Source organism: Geotrypetes seraphini, chromosome 14 (assembly GCF_902459505.1).
Source record: "Geotrypetes seraphini chromosome 14, aGeoSer1.1, whole genome shotgun sequence".
NCBI classification, from domain to species: Eukaryota; Metazoa; Chordata; class Amphibia; order Gymnophiona; family Dermophiidae; genus Geotrypetes; species Geotrypetes seraphini.
In genome coordinates, this window is record NC_047097.1 from 26,638,892 (window position 1) to 26,662,167 (window position 23,276).

The window sequence follows — 23,276 nt, forward strand, 5'->3', positions numbered from 1 at the left end:
AAGTCTATCCCCTTCAGTACTTTGAATGTTTCGATCATGTCCCCTCTCAATCTCCTCTGTTCGAGGGCTTGTGTTTGGGCGGGCGATGCTGATTCACGTGGGGGAGGGGGGGCGTTCGCAGGCAGGTGATGTCGGTACGCGTGGGGGTGGAAGCACACCAGTGGCCTTGGGGGGTGGGGGTCTTTTTGGGATGTAGTGGGGTATGGTTGAGCAGCGCTGGTGGCCTCGGGGGTGGGGGGGGGCGTAACCATTCAAGTGAGTTGACCTTACTTCCTATGGGGAAACTCGCTTTGATATGCGAGTAGTTTGGTTTACGAGCATGTTTCTGGAACAAATTATGCTCGTAAACCAAGGTTCCACTGTACTTGGGAAAAAAATAAAACATGTAAATTTTAAAAAATAGTGTGCATTATTTATGAAATGACCCTTGTATGTCCTCATATTCTACTTTATAAGGTACGCAGATAAGTGCGAGTTCCACTCATATGTACATCCACCTGCAAACTATATGCCATGTAGATAAGTGCATACTTACAGAATAGCACTGTGGTCTTCATTGCAAGGTCTGCGAGTCGATGGCAGCCCTCCGAGACCTCAGAAGTGGCCTATGGAGCTTGTCCACAATTTCATCTTCCCCCATCCCCAGGATAAGGCACTTTTTTAACCCTTTTTTTTTTTCTAGCACTGCACTCTTCGGGTCGCAGGCAGCTTGAGTGAAGTAAACATGTTGCCTTTGGCAGTCCAGGAACTTTCCCTTTCCTACAGATTCCTGTCCTCGTGGTAGAAAGCTATAGCAAAAGGAAAGCTTCCAGGACCACCAGCAGCAGCGTGCTTACTTAACTCATGCTGCATGTGGCCCAAAGATTGCAGCACAAGAAAAAAAAAAAGGGGGTAAAAAAGTGCCAGATTCTGCCAGGGTAAGGATAGACTACTACAGAGATGCTGAACTGTGGAGATAGGGAGGAAAGGGTAAGAAGATGCCAGACCTCTGTGGGAAGAAAGAAGAGACGGGGAGGACAGCGATGCCACAGGAGGGGGAAGGGAAGTAGAGATGTAGAGCAGGGATGGAAGGGGAGGAGAGGAGAGAGACCACAGGAAGGGGAGAAGGAAGGGATGGACCATGGGAAGGGGAGGAATGGAAGGAGAGAGAGATGCCAGACTACAATAGGGGGAGGAAGGGAAGGAGGGGAGAGTTGCCAGTTTGTAAGATGGAGAGAGAGATACCTGACCATGGGAAAAGGGGAAGGAGAGAGATGTCTGCCCATTGGAAGGGGAAAGAGGAGGGAAGGAGAGAGAGAGAGATGCCAGACCATGGTAGAAGGGAAGTAGGAGGAGAGAGATATGCCAAACTCCGTAACCACATAAGAGGGAGGTTTGGTTTTTTTTTGATCAATGAAAGACACCAGAACCCTATACTATACAGACTTGTAGTTTTGAATAAGACTGTCTGTTGGGGTTACTGAGATCCTCTTTCCTCTCTTTATCTGAACGACCTTTTGTTGTAATTGAGACCATTGGCTGGAAGGAGGGAGAGATGCCAGACCATGGTAGGAGGGAAGGGAAGTAGGGGAGAGAGATACTGTGGGAAGAAGAAGAGAGTGATACCAGATCATGGGAAGGGGGGGAAGGGAAGGAGAGAGAGATGCCAAAATGTGGGAAGGAGAAAAGAAATACGCCATACCAAAGGAAGGGGGAAGACGGAGATGTCAGAACATGGGAGGGGGAGAGAGAGAGAGAAAGATGGTGCACAGGGATGGAAGGGAAGAGAGGGAAGAGAGGGAAGAAATGCTGTTTGATGGGAATAGGGGAGAAAGAGGGAGGAGATGATGCACATGGATGAAGAGGAGGGGAACACAAGGAAAAATAGATTGATAAGGAAGCTGGAAAATGGAAGAAAGCTGAATATTAAGTTATTGCCAAAGATGGATGTAGGGCAGAGTGTGGAAAGAAAAAACAGCAAATGAGTAAGAAGGCCCTGAAAAAACAGTTAAGAGCACAGACAGACGGCAGTACAACCAGAGACTAGGAAAATAAAATCACCAGACAACAAAAGTAGGAAAATAATTATTTGATTGAAATATGTCAGTTTTGAGAATTTATATCTGCTGTCTGGGGTTGTACTGCACATACAGAGCCTGGCATCTTAGGGTTTTGTTTATGTAGATTTGGACTTTTAGTTTGTGATCCTGTATTTGCATACGGTTTATCTGTGCTCTGTATTGTGTGACCAAGACCAGGTGTTCTGGTAGGAATGAAGGTTGAGAAGCGTTATTGGAGTCATGGCCCCAAGTAGGAAGATAATTGTCGGCTCTCCTTCGACCCTTTTGGACATAAAACAGCCCTCGTTTAAAAATGAGCAAAAAACACTGGAACAGCATGTAAGAAGATATTTGGCATGAATGCATGGATATGTGCACATACTTGGCACCTTATTCTATAAAGTGGACGCTACCATTTCCATGTGTTCAACCTGTAAATGTTTAGAACAGCACCATTTATATACATATGAGCCAATAATCCACCTAAGTGCTATTCTGTAAATGCATGCCTATCTTGCATAGGTGGGCGTACACATGAGCAAAGCATGGGTGACACATTGGCCGATTCCCACTTAACGCACATAACTTATTATGGAATATTGTAAGTGAGGCACAAGACTGCCATATTTAAACACAATACCAAGTTACGCTTGCATTCTAGAATGGAACCTATGCACCTTAGTTCTGTTCTAGTATGGGCCCCGGGGACATCTAGATGGAGGCACCCAGTTACAGACTTACCCCCTTAGTGCTCACCGTTAGGAACCTAAAGCCTTTGAAACTTTACCTACAGGCAATTTGTTAAGATCCTAAAAAGTGGGTGGGGCCAAAGACAGGGTCCACACTAGTTTCCTGTCTATTCGTCTTAAGTTTAGGATCCCTAAAACAACGTTTAAGCAACAACCAAGGCCAAAATCTGCCATCTTCAAGCGCGCTCTCTCCAATGCAAAGCTTCAGATCTGCTAGGCGAGTGAGGCTAACTCACCAATCAGGGACTCGATTGTGGGAACATCTCCTACGTCATCCAGAAGTTCATGGATTGGATCGTTGTGCTCGGGAGCGATGGCATCCTGGTGATCTAACAGCAGCTAGAGCAATATCGGTTTTTGGTGAGTAAGTATACGCAATTGTTCTTCGACCAAAGCTAAAGATACATAATCTTGCACTGAGAACAGGAATAAAAACACACTGCATGATCTCAAAGGATATCAGGGCATATAAGCTACAGCGGATCATGTGACCTACAGAGCAGGTCACATGGCAAGCTACTGTGACCTTTCAATGCCACTAATGAATATCATTAAATCAAACAGCTAGCTGGCCTAAAATGATACCTTGAAAACGTAGACTTATATGCTGGCAAAAATAGAAAATAAATGATATGTTATCTCAAAATTCAGAGCTTGAAACATGCCAGTTCTTCATCTTGGTTCAGAATTGGTCAGGTAACCATATACTCTCGGAAAGGCCAGCAGAGGTCAAAGAGCACTTGGACAGGAAAACCCTCACCGCTATCTACTGTGACCAGGTCCTTTGGCTGAGTCTACCCCACTTCTTTAAGGAAGGCTCAGAAATTCACAAACACTTTTGTATCGTCACAAGCAACATCTCTGAAGGATTTAACAAAGTGTTAGCAAGTTGACTGTCGGTACTTACGGTGTGAGTGTTGACAATTTCGCCAATAGATATGTAGATTACGGGCTTGGAAAGGGTCACTAAGTCTGAATATTCATCCACATTAAATTTCTCTTCAGGTTCTGGAACGTCACAGGCAGACTGAAAAAAGCGCCTGAGGACAGCAAAAAAGGAGTAAGCATTAATTATTACACATGTAATTGAGAAAATATTTTGTTTAGCCTTACTGTAGTCAGATTTTTAATAAACTGCCCTTTGAGACAGAAATCACCAGAGGCAGTTAAAACAGACATTGGACTGGAAATACATTTTCAAAAGACAGATATAACATATACGGTGCTGAAATTCTGGATCCACAATCAAAACTTCACCTGGACTTACTGATGCTATCACTGAACATGACTATTGGGGCGTACCCCATATGGCTGAGAGTTCATATTTGCCCAAGGCACCCTCAATTCAACTGGAAACCAGCTAGGCAACTGGACCAGAAGCAGGCCTCAACCCTCAGTCTAGGACCTTACACCTACTGGAAATAGTACTGAAATGTGGGAGCTATACTGTCTCTCTCTATAAAGCAAAGCACACTTCTGTACTTTCTATTTCTACCTGCTAGCTGATGGACACCACACCCATGGCTTCTGGACTGATCTGGTGAGGAGGTTAAAGAAAAACATTTGTGCAGTGGATGTTGCCAGCAACCATATAAGTTCTTTTGAATATCAACCCAAAAGAATGAATTTTCAAAGACTTAGCGTAAAGTTGGGAGTTATGCAGGTAGACTGGCTGAATCCTAATTAGATTTTTAGCTGGCTAAAAATATGCCTGCGTTTTCAAAATATGCTTGCATTTATTTGCTGTAAAAAGAGACCTTCCTAGTGGTGTCATCTGGCAGAGGGAGAAAATCGTGAGCATCCACCACGGTTTCAAAAATATATACATGCATTTAACTCGTATATTAATAAAAATTTTATTTTTATATACCGCCATACCACATAGTTCTAGGCGGTTCACATATAGTGAAAAATGATACAATCAGTGAGTAAAATACAATTCACTAAAAAACAATAGATAATACAAATTACTAAAAATAATAACAACTATTTTTGTATACCGCAAACTGAAAACAATATACTATTTACCAATCAACGTTCTAAAACATCAGTTTACAAATTTATCAAACAGATCAGTTTTTAGCAGTTTCCTAAAGGACATATATGAATGAGCCTGAGAAATAATAGTAATTTATTGAAAAATCTCTTGTAACGGCAAGACTTGATAGTCGGATGGACAAATAAGTATTGCCCTCGAATAATCCTATTAGGTTTATATCGTTCAAAGCATGAGGACAGATAAATAGGTGCCATACCAAGCAACACTTTAAAACAGATACAACCGAATTTAAACAATATTCTAGCCTCAAAAGGCAACCACTGCAACTGTCGATAAAATGGAGTAACGTGGTCATATTTTTTCAGACTGAAAATCAAACAAGACGGCTGTGTTCTGGATAAGTCTCAATCTCTTTTGTAGCTTTTGATGAGATCCCAATAATCCAGAACAGATAAAATGGAGGATTGTACTAATCTAAATGATGCACTATCAAAAAAAAATTTAATCGTCCTAAGTTTCCACAAATTTGTGTAACATTTTTTTGTCAATAATGTATATTTTATATTGCCACTAGGGATAATTTTTAGGAATAATGAAGATTGACAAGGTGATCAATAAATGCAGGAAGAGGCACAAGAAAGTAGCTGCATATACCCAGAAAGGGTAGAGTCCCCATTTCTCCCCAAACATAGACTGGGGCCTGGATCAGGGAAGCATAGAGCACTTTGAAGCAGCAGCAAATAGAGCCAGCCATCAAAAAACATTTGTTGCTGGTCCAACAGCCCCCTGGGACAGTTTTCTGCTCCTGACTTCCAAGTTCCTCAATTCCCTTAGCTAAACGTCTTGTTCCCAACTCTTCTCTGTTGGGTCCTGTACCTTTTGTCATTACTCCCATAGGACCTTCCCTTGGATGAGAGCTTGTTGCAACATTCGGAAACCACAATGCTTGTGACTGGACTGGGTTTCTAGTACCTTCAGCTTAATCAAACCCTGGCAATTAATTATGGTTCACAAGCACTTTCTACCTGCCCTTTCAACCAATTCTTCAAACACAATTCTTCTGCTACACGTTAGAATTTGGTTATTCCAACTCAGAAGAAATTACGCTTACAGACTACGAGACCTAGACTTTCCTATGTGCAGGACCTGCTGAAAGGAACAGGCTGCCAGAATACACCAAGCGACAAAAAGATTTGTGTAAATTTTAAATTGCTAAAGCGTCATCTGTTTTGTAAAATGAAGTATGATGGTTGATGTCTTTTATATGAATTGGCAATTTTGATGTGTATGTTATTTTTTTAATTGGGTACGTATGTTTGGCTGCAATCCACCTCGTTTAAAGGAGGAATATAAATTTAAAAATCTTAACTATTTAGGGCCAAAAGAAAGGTTGGTTTCTTAGTCCATGGATGAATGGCCTGTCTACCGGCTTTAGGGTGGGTATCCATTGCCGTTACTCTATTTGTATAATTTTGTTCAATTGAAATTTATTTTCTTTCTTGATTCCAAATTTTTTGGACTGAGTAGCTGATTGAATTTTCAGTATATATGTTAAAAATTTTCTCATTTTTGGATATTTTGATCTCTTTTCAAGATTGTAATGCTTGATGTTGAATTGTAAAACTTAAATTATGGGTAGCTTGTGTTTTGAACATAAGGTTGGTTGGTATGTTTGTTTGGGGAGAAGACTACACATGTTTTTTGGCTAAGCAGCTTATTATACATGCAGCCCAAAAGAATACTGGTTATTTTCTCTGCATCAATTCTCTCTGAGGGGGGCCCTCACCTGAATTTCTGATAGGACTGGGAGAGGTATTCATTGATGATGCCCAGGTGGGCGTTGTCGCCGAGGAACATTTTATTGGATGCGGCATGCTGTAGCATCTTGGCAATGGAGCCCAGGTTTCTGCGTTGGTCTGTGGTCAGCTGTCCTCCGGCCGACAGGTCAATGATATCAAAAGCATCAGGCGCTACAATAGCTGGGTTCATGTAACGGTAATAGAGCAGGTTGCCAATGATCTAGGAAAGCATTACATGAAGAGATGAGGGCAAGTACACCGATACTCTCTGCAGAAACAAATGACTGGTGGCATCTTACCACCTTCTGGAAATGTTTATGCCACTCAATAAACCCTCTTTCACCAATCCCCCCCCCCAAAAAAACCAGGGGTTTTCAACACCGTTCTGTAGACCAGTGTTCCGCAAATTTTTTGCAGTTGCGGCACACTAAGCTCAAGGTTGCAGCTGGAGGGCATCCGGAAATGCATGGACATTGATGCAATGACATCATGAGCGTTGACATCTGAGCATGCATGGAGGCCCTCCAGATGGGGCCCTGAGCCTGCAATTGCTACGTTTCTGGGGGGAGGAGGGTGCTGCAGGAGGAGAAGTACCGGCTGACTTGCCTACAAGATATGCCTCTTGCCGCGAGAGGTACATCCTGTAAGCCAGCGCCTCTCTTCCTTGCCGGCGTCTCACGGCACACAGTATGCGATGCACTGTTCTAGACCTACCCAGGCAGTCAGTTCTTAAAGATATCCACAAAGAATATGCAGGGCAGATTTGCTTAAAATGGAGGTAATGCATGCAAATTTATCTCTTGCATATTCATTGTGGAAATCCTGAAAACCTGACTTGCTAGGGCTATCCTGAGCACTGGATCGTGAACCATTGCCCCAAAAGCTTCTCCGATAATTAAAAACTCATAATGGATTCAGGTAAACGCCACAAACATCTTACTTTGTCTTGTGTCTACAGTGAATCAAACAAGGTTAAATTCTTTCAGAATGCAGTCTGCTTGAGAGGACTCTTCCTCAGGTGGAAATGCATTAGGTAAACATTTAGACAAACTGAAAAAGTTTCAGCCGGGATTGAATTTAAAAAAAAAAAAATATCTGAATAACTTCACCTGCAGAGAAACTCTACAGTCGATGGCTCAATGCAGAAAAGCAGAGAACTAGAAAACAGAGAAGAAAAAGATCTTTCAGGTAAAGGAACAAAGGTTGTGAAGGCGACAGAAGCAGTTTCAGACAAGAAGAATGCATAGGCAAAACGCAGCATAAGAAACCAAGGGCCGAGGAGCTGTAATTCACCATTTGACCAGCAGAGAGAGACACATGTAAGAAAAATCCCAGACCTCACCAGGGTATTCCCAGACCCAGTCCCATAGCTCTCTTCTGGAGAAAAAAAAAAGTGTTTTGCTGTACAGAAAAAGGCTCCCTGCTGAGAAGATCTCAACAGCAGTTATAAAATGTAACAGGGGAGGCTTGTGTGCACGGATCCAGACCTATTCCCAACCTTAGACCGTAAGAGACAACTTTTCAAAATGGACTGGAGGTGCTGATTGCGACATGGCATAAAAATTTATTGATGAATCATACTACCTTTCAGTTCAAAGCAATGTACAAAAATTTAAAAAAAACGACCATTACACAGGTCAACACATGATTTTCATCAGAGTTAATGTTGGGTGGGTTTTGTAGTATTTTTCATGCTGATTTCAAATCTGTTTAGTTTTTCACTAGCATGTCACATTTTTGTAATGAGACTCATTATATATAATTATATATGTTAATTGGGCGATATATCATGCGTTTATAGGATAAGAACCTAAGAATAGCCTTACTGGGTCAGACCAATGGTCCATCAAGCCCAGTAGCCCGTTCTCAGGGTGGCCAATCCAGGTCACTAGTACCTAGCCAAAACCCAAGGAGTAGCAACATTCCATGCTACCGATCCAGAGAAAGCAGTAGCTTCCTCCGTGTCTTTCTTAATAACAGACTATGGACTTTAACCCCAGGAACTTGTCCAAACGTTTAAATGCTACAGATGGTGATTAATATCAGTCTTTATCATGCCAGAAACTTGGCATTAAAAATACACTTTTTGCACTCACATCTTGACTTTTTTTCCGGAAAATCTTGGTGTGGTGAGTGACGAGCAAGGAGAACGTTTTCACCAGGACATTCCGTTAATGGAGCGTTGCTACCAAGGTTTCTGGAATGAGAGTATGATGGCCGACTACTGCTGGATGTTGTGCCGTGACAATCCAGACACAACTCACGAAAATAAATCATACTCTAAGCATTTTTGAAGAAATATTGGTTGCTAAGTGACACAGTCCAGTATAATTATGCTGTGCTGTGTGTTTTTTTGACTTTGGACCGAAGATACTGCAATATTTCTTTACGTTGATGCTGCATTTCTTTAAATCCTATATGCTAAAATGCTATAAACTAACATTAGTCATTAAAAGTTTACATGACTGAAAAAAAACTAATAACAGATCTGAAATAAGTGTGAAAAGCTGATGTAGAAAAATGTGCAGTGTTGTCGGATGATTCCCACAAAATATTTTTTGTTGCCTTATGTTATCAGCGAAATTACATAATATTCAAATTATAACACCAATTTCATCAACACATTTAACAAACAATTCAGTTTTTAATTTAAAATGCATCTAAAAAATAGAATTAATAAGCAGGGCGTGAAATTCAGGGATCTAAAATGCACAGACACTCATTCTATTCCTATGAGCTTCGGAGCATTTACCTTGCCGGCCCGCAGCAAGCTCTTCCGCGGTTTAATAAAACCCAGCGTTTAAAGCTTTATAAAATAAAATACAACCTGATTTAAAAAGTACTTGTCCCTCTACTAGAAGCTAGTGAAGCTTTTGATAAGGCGTTATATGTTCGTATTTTGACAATTCAAAAATCAGCCTAACTGCTGAATTTTGTATAGTTTGAAGTCTTGGAAAATATTTTTGAAAACCTGCTAATGGTTTAATATGCTTAAGTACAAGAGCTTGCACTAATAATTGAAAGGGAAAATCGTCAAAATGTGACCTGACTAATTTAAGTTTCTATAGCATGGTAAAACTTTCTTGACCACAAAATTTACCCAGGATGACACTGATAATGTTCTATCAAGATGTACTCCTAAAATTTTAATGGTAGGCTTTTATTTTAGCACTTTTTAGTAATAGGGCCCCTAAGGAAGTTAAACAACTAGATTAGGGTTACCATATGGCTCCAGAAAAAAAGAGGATGGATTGAGATGTCCGGGTTTTACTTCCACTCCTTTTTTCTGGAGCCATATGGTAACCCTATACTAGATCCATATGGGTGAAAATGCCCCTCAACAGCTATATCTAGCCATTGAGCTTCTAGAGACAAGTAGTTTCTGGTCCCTCAAATTGTTAGGGATGAACTCAGCACGCCGAAAGGTGCCAATTAGGTTTGGGACAGGAAGAATTGCACCTCGGTTTCAGCTGGCTAAGCTGCGGTTCACGGTAGGCCTCTCAGCCAGCTAAAAGAGTCGGTTGTCATATCCACGCTTTCCTGCAATAAAAACTAGCCCCAGTACTCTCATTTTGTAATAATAAAATCTCTTTTCCGTTCTAGGGCATGCGTAGAGACTATTTTTTTTTATTGTTCGTTGGATATGGGTGTCCATTTGTATGTGAGTGAATACCAGTGTCAGAATACAGGAGGAATGGCCCAATGGTTACCTTCAGCAGTTCATCCTCGCCCGCATCGGGGAATTTCTCATGTAGCGAATCTTTCAGCACCTTGGCAATATAGCGCATGCCATAACTGGAGGACAGAAACAAATAAAACATTGTAAAGATGTAAAAGGAGATAGGGGGCAGGAGGAATCGCCTCCATCCCCGATTCCTTTTCAGTAGGAAGCAACCCCAGAGCTTGCTTTTATACTCACGGGATTTTATCTACTGAACTGATGATTGCCACCAGGAACTTGTCCGTCACTGTGCGCATGTTTTTGATAGAAGCGTCCAGCTTCGTCCTCACTTCCTCATGAGCCAGCGCTTGCTCAGGAGTAACATCATAAGGCAGTTTGCTATACAACAAGGTATGCAAAAGAGGTGAGACTAGACACGGCCTGCAAGGAGCACAACCTTCGGCCTTCTCTAAGGCAGTGGTTCCCAACCCTGTCCCGGAGGACCACCAGGCCAGTCGGGTTTTCAGGATAGCCTTAATGAATATGCATGAAGCAGATTTGCATGCCTGTCGCCTCCATTATATGTAAATCTCTCTCGCGCATATTCAAAACCCGACTGACCCGGTGGTCCTCCAGGACAGGATTGGGAACCACTTCTCTACGGGCTTAAAAATCTATGGCTTCATGGTATCATCTTCCTTCCTTTCTTAAGGGACAAATATAGCATACTCTTAGTTACCTGGCACCCATCGGGACTGCAAAATGCCGGGTATGCGTTGTTTCTTGTTGCTTGAGAGTTACTGTTAATAACAGGCCTAACTAATACTATACCCCATACTATGCCATACCATAAACTGTTCCAGATGAACTACTGGGCATGTGGTAGCCAAAATGTGGGCGTACTCGCTCAGGTGTGGCATACCAAGTTTTCATTTAAATTTCCACCACAAATTGATTTTTATTTAAAATATTACAGTATTTATTGTTTGTTTTTTGCTGGTTGCTTGAGTTCTGGTTGCTTAAGTTCCGGTTAACAGAGTCTACTGTATGTGTTTCTATTGTCCTGTTGTTCTTCCCTTTCTCCCTCACACCTTATATATTATTGTAACTTTTCCTTTCCCATCTCCCTTCTCCTCTCTTATGGTACAAACTGTTTTTGTCTTTAAAAATTTTTGGTTACTAAAGTTTTGATATTGTTGTGTGTCTTTCCTCGCATTTTATTAAAATTGTAAACTGCCTAGACTTTCATTAATGAGGTGGTATAATAACCTGAACCTACAGAACTAGGCTGTACAGTGTTGTGAATTTGCGGTTCATGGACCCACTCATTTGAGGTCTGCTCCGACCGCCTCTTCCTGTAGTAAAGTTGGGCTACACCAATCAGGAGTTGCTGTGACATGCAACTCCTGATTGGTGTAGCCCAACTTTACTACAGGAAGAGGTGGTCGGAGTAGACCGCAAGTGATTTTCTTCATCCGCCGGTGCTCCAGCTGCCCTCTCCTGCCTCCCCTGCCTTTTGACAGGCAAAAACCCATATTTGCGTTTTTTCAAAATTTGTGCTCAAATATCAGGGGAGTACTGTACACACTTCTCCTGTATTTGCAATGAACTACCACCATCTTGAGCTCAGAGAATCACAGAGCCATAGAAAAATGACAGCAGATAAAGACCATACTATCCAAACTTCTCATTCATGCCATCTACTATTCCTTCCTGTCTCTTAGGGATCCCATGCTTTCTTGAAGTCAGATATGGTCTGCACTCAGCCACCTTTAACAGATTCTTTCAGGGAAATGGCACATCTCAAATAAGTGTCTTGCGAGGAATACCATGCTACCAGCTGTGTGAGCCCTGTGACGGCACAGAATGCAGATATGGAGGAACATAACAATTACTCACAGTCCACCATTTCCTCCCACTGGCTGTCAAGTGGGCAAGGTGAGGGATGGTCACAAGGGGTACATTGCACAGGTGCAACTATAGCTTCGACTAGGTTCAAGATCCTTTATCTGAAATGCTCGGGACCAGAGACGTTTTGGATTTTAAAATTTTTGCATTTTTAAAATGATGCGTCGCCAGTGGCCGTAGTGATTCATACTCGCCACTTGCTGCAGCCCTGTAGGCTTCACTCTGTCGCTTCCTGTCTTGCTTACATCACTTCCTTTTTCCTTCCTGGTTGTGTACGGGGCCACAGCAGGCAGCAAATATGAATCACTGGAGCTAAAGGCAATACCTCGGAGGTACACCAGTGTGAGGTAAGATGAAAAAAACTGAACTACTATCCAGTGTAAAGTGTTTAACTTTGTGGTCAGTGTCCACTTATGATGCTAAAAGTAAGCTTTTCTGTATAATTAGTAATGGAAAAATGTTACAAAAAAAATTTCGGTTTTTAGAATTTCGGATACAGGACTTTGTACCTGTACAGTTCTGCTTGTGAGCCATCAGAAGAACAATGAAGAGAAATACATAAAACCAGAAAGGATGAAAATGCCTAAGATACCAAGCAAGGGAGAATGTGAAAAACAGCAGAGCGGAAGGTGAAAAAAAAAACAAAAAACCAGCAACAGATGGGCACTGTACCTAGCCTCTCCAGTCTGCGTTTCCATTTGGTTGACCCAAGACTTGTAAATATCCACGGGATCCGTCTTAATGTTGAGGGACTTGTCATCCATAATCTCCCTTACCACAGGAGCCACAATCTGCCGTAGGGCATTCTGACCTCGGGCACCACGATTGAAACTGACAACCATCTTAATGACCGTGGGATTGCCGGTGACAATTTCCTGCAGCTGGTCTACTTTTGACCTGGAGAGTAACAAGAGCAAACATATCAAGACATAGATCCATACCAACTGTCCCTACAGTTGAGGGTCAGCGGCTACCTAACAAAGGTACGACTCAGCATAGGCAGGAAAGTTCTGAAACTCTTCAGGGGTACTCTGTATCCACAACACTGAATGGATTTTCAGCAGGAAACTCTACAAAAGCTTCCCTATGAAATCCATGCAGCACCCAGAGTACAGCTGTGAAGGTACTGGTCTACACTGTGCCTGCACGGGGACAGGCACAAAGGGGCAAATTCTATAAACGGCATCCCAACTGTGGGCAGTGGTAGGCGTCCTATGGCTGTCTAACCAGCCAATTGGGATGCCTGTTTTAAAAAAACAAAAACCTGAGGAGAGTCACCTACATTGTAGCCATTTTCACGAGCCTAGGGAGGCGTGTAGGGCAGCCTAAGCTCGCCCAAGGCTAGGCGTGGGCATGGTTTCACCCGGAAGTGGCCTTAGGTGAGCTTAGGTGGCTCTAGGCAGCTCCCTAGGGCCGCAATAGGCACCTGAAATGTAGGCCAGAAAAATGCTGATCTACATTTCAAATAGACGTGGCTGCAGAGCCGATCGCGGCAAGGGAATCGTCCCGACGTGATCACTTTATCGGCCGTGGCAGGGAACCTGTCTGCCCCAAGAAGACTACTGGAAGGATGCCCAGTTCCTCCTGCCAGAACCCCCGAAGCCGCTCCCCCTACCCCCGAATGTCCATGGCAGGAGGAATTGGGCACTCATCCTGCCACGGACATTTGGGGGTGGGGCAGCTTCAGGTGTTCCGGCAAGAGAGACTGGGCATCCCTCCTGCCGGGGGATGTCTCGGAGGGAGGAATGGGTTCCCTGCCGCAGCCGCTAAAATGATCACGGCAGAGAGATTCCTTTGGCGCAATCGGCTCAACGGCAACGAGATGGATGACATGGATGCCGGTTAGAGAATCGAGGTGGTTAGGTGGGCTTAGACGTCTGTCCATGGGGACAGACACATTCTATATAGGACACGCTTGGGTGATTCTCAAAAGACACTTAGGTGGCTTCTGAGACCGGGCGTCCTATACAGAATCCAGCCCAAAATACATTCATTCCCTAAACCTGCCCCATTCCTTCTTCAAAAACTGAAAAGCACATGTACTCTTAGGCAGACACTGAGGTGGAGTGGGAACTTTCAGAAGGATTTGAAAACTGCTCTGTTAGCTGTACATGTCCAGGAAAACAGTCACAATTTTACTGATTTGTATTTAGCTCATAAATTAGTAGCTTAATATGAGTGGCCTAGTGGTTTAGTGCAGTGGCCTTAAGACCCTGTGGAACTGGGTTTGATTCCCAGTGCTGTTCCTCGAGTCTCTGGCCACAAATTAAGAACCCGAATGTGTGAACTGCTTTGATTTTAACCACAGAAAGGCCCTTCTCCTTCAGACAGAATATTTCCCTGCCTGTGGAGAGCTTAAGGGGCAAATATTCTGCTGGCAGCGTTAGGCCCAGATATTCAAAGCTGGACAAAGCCCAGTCACCGGCACTGAATATTCAGGGATGTATGGTCAGCTCTAAACTACATAAATTAAGTCGGACAAAGATAGGCCTGTGTTCTATGCGGTTAAGTGCTGAATACGAGTACTCAACAACCTAAGTGCCAACTCTGCCCCTGGACAGCCCAAATACCCGGCTACAGGTTTGGTGGTTAGTGACAATATTTAGTCAAGAGTCAAGTTCAAATGTGCTCTCCCCCCCCCCCCCCCATCTAGTTTTTAAAACATTTTATGGGCGATTAGGTGACTCAGTTGTACCACTTATTTTTTTTAATTTTCTACGCTGTTCTCCCAGGGTTGCTCAGAATTGTTTACATGAATTTATTCAGGTACTCGAGCATTTTTCGCTGTCTATCCTGATGGGCTCACAATCTATCTATCTAATATGCCTGGGGCAATGGGGGGGGATTAAGTGACTTGCCCAGGGTCACAAGGAGCAACGTGGCTTTGAACAAACCCACATCCTCAGGGTGCTGAGGCTGTAGCTTTAACCACTGTGCCACACTCTCCCATGACAAAGTGGCCGTAGAGCTTTTACTGTTTATAAGCTGCCTTTTCCACCATTTAAAGGTGTTCAGTCAAGTCTTCCGTTCTTGCTCTTTTCTGTTTACTGCTTTATGGAATGAATTACCCCTCAGTCTGCGGTCATGATAGTGTGACCATATGGCTCCAGAAAGAAGGGGACGGATTGAGACATCCGGGTTTTACTTCCATTGAAAGCAATGGAAGTAAGGAGAACAGATTGAGACATCTTGGTTGCTTTCAATGGAAGTAAAACCCGGATGTCTCAATCCGTCCCCCTTTTTTCTGGAGCCATATGGTCACACTAGCATGCACTACCAATCAAATCTTTCAAAAAAGATTAAAGACTTTCTTGTTTTCTGCTATTTCAGATTAGGGTGTTTTGGATTGTTTGGGTTTTTTTTCAGTTAATATACTGTTAAGTGTTAATGTAAATCACAAGTATAAAAAATGAAGGATTAGATTAAATTAGATATTCAGTGGCACTGGTTGGTTAAGTGCCAGTGACGGGCCAGGAGCCTCTCTTGCCTAGTTTAAAGGACTCATTTTCAAAAGGAAGAAAAAAAAGTCCACAAAAGGGCATAAAGTGGCAATTGGGAGCGGTTTTTTTCTCACGAAAACATCCAAATCACTATTTTCCAAACCATATTTTAGACAGTTGTCTATGCAGTAAATGAAAGGTGCATCTAAATCTCAAGGGGGTGTGGTTTGGGCAGGGCTAGATTGTGAACCCGCAAGAATGCTTTCTGTACCCGATTACTGCTAAATGGAAACTACTGAGGACATAAGCGGTTTATAAAACCATACAATAAATAAATATTCTGCAATTATTGGCTTAACGTATTCAGTGCATTATCTGCAATGGGAGTGTACACAGGGATGAAACAGGGCTCCAAGTTACATGCATAACTTACGGAATATTATGCGTTAAGAGCATCCCTGCCACATGTAGGTACTTGCGCTTATGCCAGCTGTATGTTTGGGGCGAAAGCACCTAAATGTTAGACGCATCAATATCTGGTTACATTAGTATTCTATAATGAAATGTATCGCAAACTGTGTGCCCCCTGAGATTTCTGGTGTGCCACGACACACTGGCGAGGGAGAGAGCCGGCTGCCCGCCTACAGGATGTGCCAGCGCAGATGACTCTCCTCCTGGCCGGCATCTCTCTTCCTCTCCCCGCTCCTCCCGGATCCCTCCACCGGCGGGTCGCGGCCAGCTGAGCCTTCGCGCATGCGTGGACGTCGACGTGACAAATCGTGTCGACGTCTGCGCATTTTCACGGCCAATGATGCACTCCGGCTAGTGACAGCGATTTCAGCATAGAAAAATGTGCTTTGGGAATAGGGGGAGGCGTCAGAATCTCAGGCGCGATCAACAGCTTTTCCCCCTGGCGCCTGTCCCGGAGAGAGGACGTACTTGATCTCCTCCTGAAGCGCCGTCTTGAAGAGGCGCAGCAGCAGATACTCCTCCCTCTGATTGGAGGCGTAGTTATACAGCGTAAAGATCACCGAGTCCATGAACTTGGTTGACTTGTTCTGAGGCATCTGGAAAATGAGCTTGGCCAAGTAGGTTGGGTTTGTCTGCAGCGGAGGACAAAGAGAAGAGCCAAGTCAGGAACCTGCTCAAGACTCCTGACAAGGAAGGTTTTGCATATTATGTGAGAGGTCAGAGCCCCTCCAAGGCAGATAAACCTAAATTTGACTGCAATTCACGCCTTTCAGGACTGAAGATCAGGGAAAAGAATGCAGAAGAGCAGAAAGATTCAAAGACTTGGAGCCACACATGGAAAAGGATAGTAACAGATGCAGTGTTAGGTGGAAAAGGGTAATTATGGATGCAGGGATGGGAATATGTAACAAATGAAGATGCCTTGGCAAGGGTGGATAGCTGAGGGTGAGCAACACGAACTAAAGTGTGAACGGTCAAAGACAGGCCACACCTGGTTGAGATTAGCTGTGGGTCTGTATAAGAATAAGGATGTCCAGTGAGTGGTGCAGAATAGAACACAGTACAGAATAGAACACAGAATAGACTGTTAGGTCTGGATTCTCTAAACGGCATCAGTTTTTTTTAGGTGCTAGTAGGCGTCCAAGTTCAGTGAAAAATGCCGTTGTAAACTGATTTTCAAGACGTCTACCAGCACCTAACAAATTGGCATCGGAATCACGCCTCTGTAGGCTCTTTACAGCGCCTGACACCATTGTAGGCGTGGCTAAAAATGCCAGAAGTGGCGTTAGGCACCATTCACGTCAAAGATAGGTGCCAGAAATGTAAGCCTGGATAACACTAGCCGACATTTCCAGCGCCTACCTTTGTCCGAGGCATCATTCTCTAACCGGCGCTGTCACGCGATTGGCAGCCACTGACAATGGCGCCGATCAGAGAATCCGAGCCTTAGTAAATATCAGAATTGTGTGAATTTGTGAGGGAAAATGAGTGTGACTACATGAGGTCAGTCAATACTGGAGAACAGAAACCGATGAACAGACGGAACGGAGCAGGAGGGGATGAATGTTAGGGACATGCAACCACACAAAGTCCATTAGGCCATTTTAGCTTTTAGCATTAGTATCAAGAAAGGAGGGGGGGAGGTTGTGTTGTTTTAACCTATACTAAGGGGTCCTTTTATGAATGTGCGCTAACCGATTGAATGCATGCTAAATGCAAAAGGCGCCCATAGAATATAATTGATGCCTTATTTAGCGTGTGCTAAATCGGTTAGCACACCTTAATAAAATTAAATTTATAGACCCCCTCCTTCTCCACAGGAATGCAGAGCAGTGAATATAAAACAATCGCTATGACAACGAAACATTGCTAGCATGCATTATAACTCATTAAGCACTTCGTAACATACTTGAACACGTTCCAAATGGATTCAATGGTGCTTAGATTTAGGCATGTGCTCTGGAACAGAGCAACATGAGAGCCACATGAGGTAGAGGCATGATACGTGAGACTCTGTGTTACCTGGAGTAGATAAAAGAGGTGCTGATAGGCCTCCAGCTTCTCTCTCTTCTCCTTGCTCAGGGCCTTCAACCCTCCCTTCTGCTTGTTCAGCATCATCATGTCAGACAGCTGCCCTTTGTTCTTCTTCGTCAGCTTCTTACTGTGAGAAACGACATCCTGCAACATAAAAAAATAACAACAACTAAAGACCATATGGTCCATCCTGTTGACTCAACAAGGTGGCCAGAATTTTGCTTTGATTCCATCCTCTTTCTGTGTAGGAATGCTCAGTTTATCCCACACACTTTTGAATTCATTCGCTGGTTTTGTCTCCACCACCTCCATCTGTGGTGAAAAATATTTCCCGATATTATTCCCAGGTCAACCAGCACGATAAAGACAAAAAGAATACGCCCAGCTAGAGAATCCGTGACTAGAAAGTGACAACAGAGGGAGAGCCGAAGCCAATGTCAGCAGCAGGTTGGAGATGCTGAATGCACCGGCAAAGAGCCAAAAAGGTATAGGGGGACAGAGTTTCAAATTTAGTTGACGTTTGATTAATCGCCTATCTTGAATGCTAAGAGATTTACAACATAAAATAGGAATAAAAGTTTAAAACTGATTACATGGACAAAGACGGACTAACAAAAACGAGAGGGAAAGGGCTGAAGTACAAGAAAATCAAGAAGAAAGAACATAATGGGGAAAAACAAAAGAGGGGGAGATTTCTTCATAGCCGCCGTTTTCTTGTAAGAAAGAGGTGGGCTAGTGTCAGTGCTCAAAGGCATCTTTGACTAAGAAATCTAATCTAATCTTTGGTTTATTTACCGAGTCATTTCCCAGTGGAGCTCGACTCGAGTGTACATAGCAGAAAATATAAGAGAAGGAAAAACTCAAGTACATAAGAAAAATAACTATAATATTATCATATCGATGAGGCTGTAGTTAAACCATTTAAAAATTGCGAGAACAAAGTTTTCAGGAATTTATGAAATAATTGCAGCTGGCCTAAAAGCCTAATGGAGTCAGGAAGTTCATTCCAGATCTCTACAAACTTGAAAACAAAAGATCGACTGAGCTTCCCAGCAGATTTAATTCCGTTAAAGGAAGGGAAGGCTAACATATCTTTGTGTGTTTCTCAAATGGCAAAGTGTAAGGTATTCCAACACAAGGGGACCAAAGAATCAAATATTCCATAGAGAAGCTTGAAGATTATGCATGCACATTTAAACTGGATCCTAAAGCAAACTGGGAGCCAGTGAAGCTTTATCAACAAAGAGGAAACATGATCATACTTTCGTTTCCCAAAAATTAGCTTAGTTGCAGTATTCTATATTAACATTTCAAAGCCCCCTTATATTTATCCAAGTTTATGTCCTCTCTGATAGGAAGGGGCAATGAGTTCCAGGAAAGGGAGGGCGGTTACAGAAAATAGTGTTGTACGATGAGCACCGATTGCCTTATGCAAGGGGACAAAAAAATAAATGTTGGGAGGTAGATCTGAGAATTCTGGGTGGAACATGAGGAATGAGTAGTTTTGTCGATGAAAGTCGGCTCTCTGTGTTTTAAAGGTGAGAGAGGCAATTTTATAAGTGATTCTGTGGGGAACGGGAAGCCAATGGGCCTTTTTCAGCAGCGGGATGATATGGTAGAGGCGCTGATAAAGGACCGCATCATTGATCACCTTGACGAACATGGTCTGAGGATCAGCCAGCACGGTTTCAGCAAAGGCAGATATTGTTTGACGAACTTGCTGCACTTCTTTGAGGTAGTAAACAGGCAGATAGACAAGGGCGACATTGTATATCTGGATTTTCAGAAGGCATTCGACAAGGTTCCACATGAATGACTACTTCGAAAAATTGCGAGCCATGGAATCGAGGGTGAAATACTCACGTGGATTTAAAACTGGCTGGAGCATAGGAAACAGAGTGGGGGTAAATGGACAATATTTGGACTGGAAGAGCATCACCAAAGGGGTGCTGCAGGGTTCGGTGCTTGGACCCCGTGCTCTTCAACATCTTTATAAACGATCTGGACATTGGTACGACGAGTGAGGTGATTAAATTTGCGGACGATACAAATTTATTCAGAGTAGTGAAGACGCAGGGGAATGGCAAAGATCTGCAACGTGGCATAATCAAGCTTGAGAAATGGGTATCGACATGGCAAATGAGGTTCAACGTGGATAAGTGTAAAAGTGATGCATGTTGGTAATAAAAATCTCATGCACAAATACAGGATGTCCGGGGCGGTACTTGGAGAGACCTCCCAGGAAAGAGACTTGGGAGTTCTGATTGACAAGTCGATAAAGCCAAACGTGCAATGTGCGGCGGTGGCAAAAAGGGCGAACAGAATGCTAGGAATGATAAAGGGGATCACAAACAGATCGGAGAAGGTTATCAGTGTACTGTCCAAATGTATTCCACTGTGAATGTTTGCCTATAACCCGTTCTGAGCTACTGGGAGGACGAGATAGAAATCAAATAAATAAACAAGGCAGTGGCTGTTGCCAAAAGGACGCGTGACCAGTAGAAGAAAGAAGGTGTTGATGCTCCTGTACAGGTCGATGGTGAGGCCCCACGAGGAGTATTGTGTTCAGTTTTGGAGACCATATCTGGCAAAGGACATAAAAAGACTTGAAGTGGTCCAGAGGAAGGCAACAAAAATGGTAGGTTTGTGCCAGAAGACGTATGAGGAGAGACTGGAAGTCATGAATATGTATACCCTACAGGAAAGGAGGGACAGGGGAGATATGATTCAGATGTTCAAATACTTGAAAGGTATTAAAGTAGAACAAAATATTTTCCAGAGAAAGGAAAATGGTAAAAGCAGAAGATATAATTTGAGGTTGAGGGGTGGTAGACTCAAGAGTAATGTTAGGAAATTCTTCTTTATGGATATGGTGCTGAATGCCTGGAATGCGCTCCCGAGGGAAGTGGTGGAGAAGAAAACAGTGACAGAGTTCAAATGAGCATGGGATGAAGACAGAGGATCTCTAATCAGAAAATAATGGGTATACATTGAAGGAACTAAGGTCAGTACTGGGCAGGCTTGCACGGTTTATGTCCAATATATGGACATTCAGTTGAGGACGGGCTGGGATGGTTAAGATGGGCTGGAGTGAGCTTTGATGGAGACTCCAATAGATGGAAGCTAAGCACACTACTGGGAAGGCCTCTGGGTTTCAGCCCCAGAAATATCTAAGAAAAAGGACCATTTAAAGTAAATTAATTTTTGGAGCATGTATGGTTGGGCAGACTGGATGGGACCATTCAGGTCTTTATCTGCCATCATTTACTATGTTACTATGGTAATGGTTCAGGGTTTCAGGTTATCTCCAATGAACATGCATGAAACTGAGGAGAATGTATGCAAATCTATCTCATGCTTATTCAATTGGGAAATCTTGAAAACTTCACCTGTTTGTAGTTACCAAAGGCCATCAGTGGATACAAGTGGATTAGATAGTCAAGCTCGATGCAGAAGTGCCAATTTGGAGAACTGAACTAATTGCCATACTCGGATCAGAAGGAACTCTCTTATGCTGCTCTAAAACTGGCCACAGAAATAGAACTGTTTTCTCGCTTTCCTCTAGCAGCACTGCATAAAGATTTGGACGACTAAGAGGAAAGACATAATAGACCTTCTCTTCTTCTTTGAGCCCAGCCAGCTAAGTAACTAAGACCAACCCTCTGTCTATCTGGATATGCACTCGGTTGGTACCTGTAGTGTAATTTTGTTTTTCACCAGCAACCCAATTTTAATGTCCATGAGGTTGAGGTCATTCTCCAGCTGCTGATTGGATCGAAGTAGGGTCACAACTTCCTCACGCAGCTTCATTACTTCTAGTTCTTCCTGGAAATCTTGGTCGCTCTGGTCCAGCAGATGCACAAATTTCCGCAGCACAGCCATGGGAGGGTTTTCTGCGTTGACTAAAGTCCAGAAGGAATAAGAGCATGAGCAAACACGGGAGCGGGAGCCGTCCCATGCATAACGAGTACGACTTAAATGTCTAGCATACCCAGTCATGCTAAGCCTAACTCCATGCACAGAAACAACCAATATTGGACTGATAATCTGCCCATCAGTTCTAATCTACACTTTCCACTCATGTGCCACATTCCCCATACTTACTTAGGGTCTTGTAATCATCCCGTGCTTTGTTAGCACGAATAAAAGCCTGGATTTTCACAACATCATTGATCTACCAAGAGAACAAAACATCAGTTCTGCAAGTCTGTGGTTCCGTATGAGCAAGCAAAGCAAAAATGCAAACATCGTGCGGTCCTGGCTTACGTGATCCCTGAAGTACTGCAGTCTGTCTCGGTATCGCTTCCTAGCTTGGTGCATCCTGACCATTGACTGAATCTGTAAAGCGTTAAAGCAGAGAATCAGACAATGCCATGAACAGATGGATGCTTCCGGGGATAAACAAAGCAGTCTTCACAGCCCCACATACCTTCTCAACCTCGTCAGAGTGATCTCTCAAGAACTGCAGGCGATCCTGAAAAGCCTTCTTCTGCTTGTGTCCCCGCCAGTAAGACTGAAAAATCACAGATATAAAAGTATAAATGTTGACACACATTTATATTTAGCTGCAGTAGGGTGACATATCATCCACATACTATACAGACCAAAAGGAGTTCTTGAACGTTCCACCTTGAGGTCTACTAAATGACTCATGTTGGGGCCCATTTTATCAATGGGAAAAGGGACACCATTAAATCAAAGGTGAAAGTTGGTATTATCAGATTCTGACTTCCATGTTGAAACATATTACAGTACGAAAATGGTGAGGAACATTAATGAAATGTGAAAGAGCTTATTAGAAAGAGCAAAAAGAGATCAGCGTCCACACCACATCACAAAACAAGCACCTTGCTCAAGAAAAATATAGTACACAGTTCTGAAATGTGTTGTTACTAGTGCTGCCCAATTCAGGAAAAATATTTTCAATTTGATTCAGCCTATTGAATCGATTTTTCTATTCGATTTGATTTTCCTGCCCAATTGGGTGTTGTTTTCAATCATCCTGGTGGGTTTATTTTATAACTACTAAAAAAACAGTTTGAGAAACGCTGGGCTACACCATACTAGTAATTCTGCTATTCAGGTCCGTGAGATGTATTGAGAGATCACGGTTTTTCACTTACAATATCTATCACAATTATATAAATAAATAACACAGGTCTCATGTAATCCACTC

General features: G+C 43.0%; 1 protein-coding gene across 1 annotated transcript in view; it reads right to left on the reverse strand.

Annotated features, from left to right (window-relative positions):
- The window catches only part of IQGAP1 (IQ motif containing GTPase activating protein 1), a 134,468-nt gene that overhangs the window by 22,742 nt on the left and 88,450 nt on the right, over window positions 1–23,276 (reverse strand). The window contains exons 20-31 of the mRNA XM_033920190.1: window positions 22,530–22,613; window positions 22,367–22,438; window positions 22,205–22,274; window positions 21,794–22,002; window positions 18,089–18,244; window positions 16,535–16,698; window positions 12,828–13,052; window positions 10,506–10,646; window positions 10,297–10,381; window positions 6,574–6,806; window positions 3,696–3,828; window positions 3,025–3,127 (exon numbers count right to left, since the gene is read on the reverse strand). Coding sequence (XP_033776081.1) covers window positions 3,025–3,127; window positions 3,696–3,828; window positions 6,574–6,806; window positions 10,297–10,381; window positions 10,506–10,646; window positions 12,828–13,052; window positions 16,535–16,698; window positions 18,089–18,244; window positions 21,794–22,002; window positions 22,205–22,274; window positions 22,367–22,438; window positions 22,530–22,613 — 1,675 coding nt within the window. The remainder of the gene's footprint in view (window positions 1–3,024; window positions 3,128–3,695; window positions 3,829–6,573; window positions 6,807–10,296; window positions 10,382–10,505; window positions 10,647–12,827; window positions 13,053–16,534; window positions 16,699–18,088; window positions 18,245–21,793; window positions 22,003–22,204; window positions 22,275–22,366; window positions 22,439–22,529; window positions 22,614–23,276) is intronic.